Source organism: Dipteris shenzhenensis, chromosome 23, assembly GCF_047967505.1.
Source record: "Dipteris shenzhenensis isolate YYH24624 ecotype China chromosome 23, Dip_SZ_1.0, whole genome shotgun sequence".
Lineage (NCBI taxonomy): Eukaryota > Viridiplantae > Streptophyta > Polypodiopsida > Gleicheniales > Dipteridaceae > Dipteris > Dipteris shenzhenensis.
Genome location: NC_141618.1, coordinates 54747396 through 54753742, shown reverse-complemented (window position 1 = coordinate 54753742; position 6347 = coordinate 54747396). Strand labels below are relative to the sequence as shown.

Genomic DNA, 6347 nt, shown 5'->3' with positions numbered 1-6347 from the left:
TATTCAGGGAAACTTATCTATTGTTCGTGTACTGCATCCACACAAAATACTAAAAAACTTAAGCGTGATTGCCTTTCCTGTTGTGAAAAGTGTAAGGCATGCAACATGCATAGGAAAGATATGGTGGCCTTTAATTATGTGCCACTAGGTCAACAATTACAACTCATGACAAAAAGTAGAACCATTTGTCATGAGTTTTTAAGAATATGGCGGAATAAGGACAATTGGCTAAATAAGAGAGTGAGTGACTATCCTGAATACATATATGATTTTTGGGATGGTGAGAAGTGTAGAGACCTTCAAGAGTTTTGGGATCCAAATGCAACTTTTGAATTGCCTATAATATGTGACAAGCCTTATTGTAAAAAGATATATAGAGCTTTTCCAAAGTCAAGTGTTGCGGAACCATTACATGATGCTTGGAATGAAGACGAAAAACAATACAGATTCATTTGTGACAAATGCCGAAACCCTATTCAGTGCGAGAGGAAGATAGTCAAGGTGAGTTAAATATTTTGCATAGGTTTCTATTTTCTTATATTTTTGTGCTTTCTTAGATTTGTGAGCTATCTTTTTTAACTTTACCTTTGCCTACTTATATTGCATCAACTTTGCCTACAGGGTGATCCTCGAAATTTTGGCCTTTGTGTTCACTTTGATGGATTCCAAGCTTCACGAACAACCCAAAAGGAGTGCGGTGTGGTCGAGGTACTTATATTGAATATTGGGAAGAATAATCCAATCATACGTGCTTTACCTGTTATATTTATACCATTTAGTTGTAAGAAACTCATTAAAAGTACTAGCGATATCTTAGGTGCTTTTTTGAGACCATTGTTGGATGAATTGGAGAGTCTATTTCTCAATGGGATTGAATTATACTATAATTACCCTCCTAGGTCCATTTTTGGTAATGTAAATCAAATGTCAAGAAAATGCACCCTTCGAGCTATTCTTATGATGGTTACTGGTGATCATCCTGCTCAATGTAAAATGGGTCTATTCAAAGATGGAGGGGAAGCCTTTTGCAGAAGAGATATAGCTCAAGCATCTTTAGACACTTCAAACATAGGCTTTGTAGGTAGATATATATATGACAAAAATAGATATCAAGCACGCTATCCACCAAAAAAAAGATCAACAAAAGAGATGGTTGATGCAATATCCTTATCAAAAAGAGTTTACACCCTTAGTGAGAAGGAAAAAATCCTAAGAAATGTTGGGTTATCTGGGGATTCAATCCTATGGAGACTACACAACTTATATGCATTTGATCTTTCTAGAGATCTTGTTTACGATGCCATGCATATATTTGCTTTGAACTTATTCAAAAAATATATATCTTCACTTATGAAGAGTATTAACAATGATGTCAAAAAAGTGGTAGATGGTATTGTGCACTTAATATACAAAACCTCTCCATGCTCCATACGTTATGGAAGATGGCCTCATAATCCAAGCAAGTATCATGAGAGCTTTAAAGCGGAGGAGAACCAAAAATTTATTCAATGGTGTTTACCACAAGTTCTTAGTTTTATCGCTACCATTCCAAAGGAGTTGTTTGAGTTGGGACTTCTATTAATTGATATTGCACATTTGTTTTACAACTATAGTCGAGAAAAAGGATGGTCAAAGAAGGACATGGAGGTGGCTAGAACATTACTAAGTGCATGGAGGGTTAGAAGTGAGGAGTACATGGGTCCTAACTCATCTCCCTTAGAACATGTTGCTGGAAATGGAGAGATTTTGGATGACATTCTTAGACATGGAGCACATGATGTATTTTGGTGCTATGCTTTTGAGCGATATGTTTCCACTTACGTAAATATTCCAACAAATAATCGAAGCAATGAAATATCATATTCTCAATATCATGCAAGAAGGTTGTTTACATGGGTTTTTGAGAAACTTCAAATGGATAAGGATGGTTTAATGCCTTTTCAAAGAATGCTAAAAGAAATGCATACATTTTTAGTCCTCCCAAGTGGTTTCAATAGTGTTAACCTTAGCAATGTTGATTGTTTTCCTTGGCACAACAAAGGACTTATAGAAGTGTCATCTATTTCAAAGGCAAAGGATATTTGGAAATCTTATGTTGAGAACGGTCAAGTTTATCCTTGCATGGAAGTAATTAGAACAAAAGGGATTGCCATTACAAAGAAAAGGAGAGTTTTTCGCCCTCTAATTGATGAAGAGAGGCATTACATAGATAACTTTTTGGGCTTAGAGGGAAACACGGTGACATTTGGTAAGGCTATAGTGTATAAAAAAATTTTATTTAAAGGTGATGTATTTCGAATAGGAGATCATGTTGTTGTAAAATCAGATGACAACAATGTATCAGGTGTAGGTCATTGGAAGGCGCTTATAAATTCATTCTTCTCAATTCAATTTAATGGAGATTTTATGACTTTCTTTGGTGCTTCATATTACAAGCAACGTATTGTTGTAGAAGGAAATTTGGAAAGATTGCAGATTGATGAGGCTACTGGGATGAGCCTCTTGCAAATGAATCCACTTCCTTTTACGTGGGATTGCATACGTCCACTCAACTCTCTATTGCATAAATTTATACCATTACCAAGGGGCACAAGTTTGTGCGCATATGAGACAAAGGATTTAGAAGCAAGATGTAGACTATTATAACCTGGATTTCCTAGTTGTGTACCTCCATGGCCCGTAAGAAATGATGTGATGCTAATGCAATCCTTGGAAATTGCACCAACTAGTCAAGGGTTTTCTCATGTTGTGATTAGAGATGTAGATATTGAAAGTAAGAAAATTAAAATTGCATTGTTAAAACGTGATCCAAGATGTTCACGTAGATGGAAAGTACACATAGAAGACCAAGAGTGGAGAGATTGGAGTGGCTGCATTGTTTTATGCCCATGGATTGCCATAGGGACCAAAAGGTTACACATTGAAGGACAAATGCAACACATTCCAATTTTATGGGAGGAAAGATAATCTTGTCTTTAATGCAGATCTCAAAGGTTCTATACTTTTTGCTTCATGCAGCATGCGAGGAAGGTAACCCTAAACCTAAATCTAATGACATTGCTTTTGGCTCATTGGTGTGTATTTAGTCATGTGACTATATCAAAAGTGATGGAGAGTGGAGATCCCATTTGATAGTGATTATAACATACTATAATAACATACTAATGCTTCATTTGGTTTGTTTTTTGTTTTACATGCCATAGACATGGATCCAAAGGAATTTATGGAGATGATGACGAAGTCTAATGACTTTTCAAGGTTTATGATGAAAATGTTTAACCAATATAAGGAGACTCATGTTGAGGCATCCAGTGAACAAGAAAATCCCCTTGGTTCCCAACCCATGGATAAAGGAATTATAGAGAAGAATTCTATGATTGAACTAGGAAAATACAAGACACAAACACAGTTTGTGGATACTCCATCCTATGAGCAGATATTTCGGCCTCCAAAGGTAATTGATCGTGATCCATCAAAGCTTTATGGAAGGATGCTTCTCAGAAAGCATTATGAAGACCAACATAAAATACTTTCAGCAAACTATAGCAGGGTTCGAAGCTGGTTTAAAGACATGGCAGTGGGGGATATGAGACACAATCCCATTGAACAAAAGCGTGTGAAAGATATCATCCATGCAAAGATTCATGACAAACAACCATTGTGTTTTCCTGGTGCGACATACACATGGAGAGAGGAGGATATCTACATTTGGATATTGTCATTGAAGCAATGTCAAAGAAAGTACCAAAAGAGAAAGATGTCAATGTCAAGTTGTAGCACAAACAAGGTAAGAAATTCTCTCTTATATTAAATTTTTTAAATATTATTTTTGGTTTGTAAAATTTTGAGAATTTTTTATCTTCATGTACATAGGATAGCGAGGAAAGTAATGTAAGAGATAACATTACTCCAACAGTTAGTCTACATGAGGATGAGGTATGTGAGATACTATTTCAAACTTTAAAGCAGTCATACTTACGTTGCTTCTAGTGAAGTATTATGACAAAGGTTTCATCGTTTGTACTATAGGAATGTGATGAGCTTGAGAAGGATCATCCAACAATATTGGAAGTACCTTTGGCTGAATCGGTATAATCTTTTGCTACTATCTATAGTGCTTTTAAATGATAAATAATTTAGTTTCTTCTATATTCAATTTTATGCATGATCTCTTAAACTACGGTATGTAGGGAGATGTTTATCATGTTGATATGAGTCCGATTATCAATGGTCCACATGATGATGAGGTGAGATATCTTGATTCTTTCTTATTACTCTTTGAACATTAGTTTTTTATCTTTAGGCTATCATTTGTCCTTTTTTGTAAACTTCTCATACAACTTGATTTCTTCTAATTTGTATAAAGCAATATTTATTTGTAATGACTTTTCTATGCATGAAAATAGGATGATGATGTTCATGGAGGTTACGAGGATGTGCATATTCAAGAAACATGTACTTTGGAGCTTGAGGTGAAATGAGATGATATTCTATATTTTTTTAAAGTTTAGTATGAGATGTTGTATTGCATTGGAGAGATTTATTTGAGGTCTTTTTGTATGTGATGATATAAAAAGATCTACATTTCTACATCTTTAAGAATTTCAATGTTGAATTGCTATTTTGTAGTAGTATTTTGCTAAGAAAGGATTTTTGGAATATGGCATCATTTGTTCTAAGATGAATTTATACTTTTCGATCCAAAAGGCAATGGAATCCTCTGAGGTAGGATCGTATTTGAGGTTGCTTCAAAGCATGGATGGAAATGGTAAAGGCAAAGATGAAGAGTGCATAGCTACTCAGGTATTCTTTTCATTGGAATTTAAGTTATCAACATATACTCATATTTTACAAGATTAGTTTATCATGCGCTTTTGATTTTAAATCAATCCTTTCAGGTACAAAAGAAAGTGAAAACACTTGATTTAGGATCCTATTCAAAATTTATTGAAAGCATGGATGGGGCTATGGAGAACAAATGTCAAGCCATAAACATTCAGGTAGTATGATTTTAAAGTTTTTTTGGGTGATTTAAAGGAAAATTATTTTATAGATTGATAGAATTTTTATTTAAATGCTGTATTCGATTTCTATTAGGAAAAGGAGTTGGTTGATGATACTTCTGTTGAACACTCCAGAAAAAAGAGCAAAAGAAAAAAGCAGGTATGACAACTCCTTTTAAATTGGTGATTAATTGCTATTGATTTCTCAAGCTATGAAGCTTTATCTTTCAATACTTTGGATCTTATTTTTAGTCACATTACTTATATCATATGTCTATTGTAAAGATGACATATAAAATGAAGATTGCACATGATAGTAATGCTAAATGTCATCCAGAAAAATGTTCCTCTCAAGTGAGTAAGAATTTACGAAATACTTGTTAAAGTTTGACTTTTGTAAATATGATTTTTTAAATTAGAATATTAACACTTAGCTCAATGTCTTTTGTTAAAAAAGGTGCGATTGAAGAATAAAAATACTTCAAATTCAATTAGAACTATGATTGACACTCCTGTAAGTAAATTCATTCAAAGTTCTTTTCCTTACAATTGTTGATCAATAGAAGATTATCTTGCATGTTGAATTTATAGTTTATTTATTTTTGAATGCTTTCTTTGCAGGTCCACCAATGGAGCATACAAGATCAAGAAACTATTTTAATGAAATTTCTTGATATAAAGATAGTTGAAGGTCTCTATGCTCAATTAAAATCTGTTTGGTCTTGTCTTGTTAGAAAGAAAACAACTATTAATAGCAATGTAGATGACAAGTATAATGTCATGTTGAAAGATGTAGTTGATTGCCTTATTCAAGAAGGCAAGGTTAAAGTTAAAACTCATAGGAAGCCATTTTTACTACTGGATGATGTGGACATAGTTATGTAATTTGAAAAACATTAAGATATCAGCGTTTTTTCAAAGTAACAACTTGTTCTTTCATAATATGTCTTTAAACTTTTTATATTGAGAAAATGGTTTTCATTTAATTTAATAAATATTTTAGTTATTGAGTAGAATTAGATTCATAAAAATCTATGTTCTTTTACTTTGATGTTAGACATATTGTATCATTTATGAAGTTATTTGAATCTTTATTTTGATTTATATTTATATTTAAAACTTATTAAATTTTTTTTCTTAATATAAGTATAGAGAATCTATCATTTATTGTTCAATTTCAAATATTGAATAAACACATTTGAAAAAACTACGTTGATTTCATAGACACACATTAATTTGAAGAAGTTTTCTGAGTTTAAAATGATTGTAAATAAGAAAAGTGAAACTAAAAATTAGAGCATTTTTTTGGCATTTCCTATATAGATATTCACCACACAGAATATT

The 6347-nt window shown here is 32.8% G+C and overlaps 1 protein-coding gene across 1 annotated transcript; it reads left to right on the top strand.

Annotated features, from left to right (window-relative positions):
• The first annotated feature begins 3205 nt into the window (after nucleotides 1-3205).
• Nucleotides 3206-5888, top strand: LOC147887581 (uncharacterized). Its single transcript, XM_087394343.1, has 11 exons — nucleotides 3206-3454; nucleotides 3874-3936; nucleotides 4030-4089; nucleotides 4191-4247; nucleotides 4407-4472; nucleotides 4708-4803; nucleotides 4899-5000; nucleotides 5098-5163; nucleotides 5289-5357; nucleotides 5461-5517; nucleotides 5625-5888. The coding sequence occupies exons 1-11, from the start codon at nucleotides 3206-3208 to the stop codon at nucleotides 5886-5888; spliced, it is 1149 nt and encodes a 382-aa protein (XP_087250469.1).
• The last annotated feature ends 459 nt before the right edge of the window (nucleotides 5889-6347 follow it).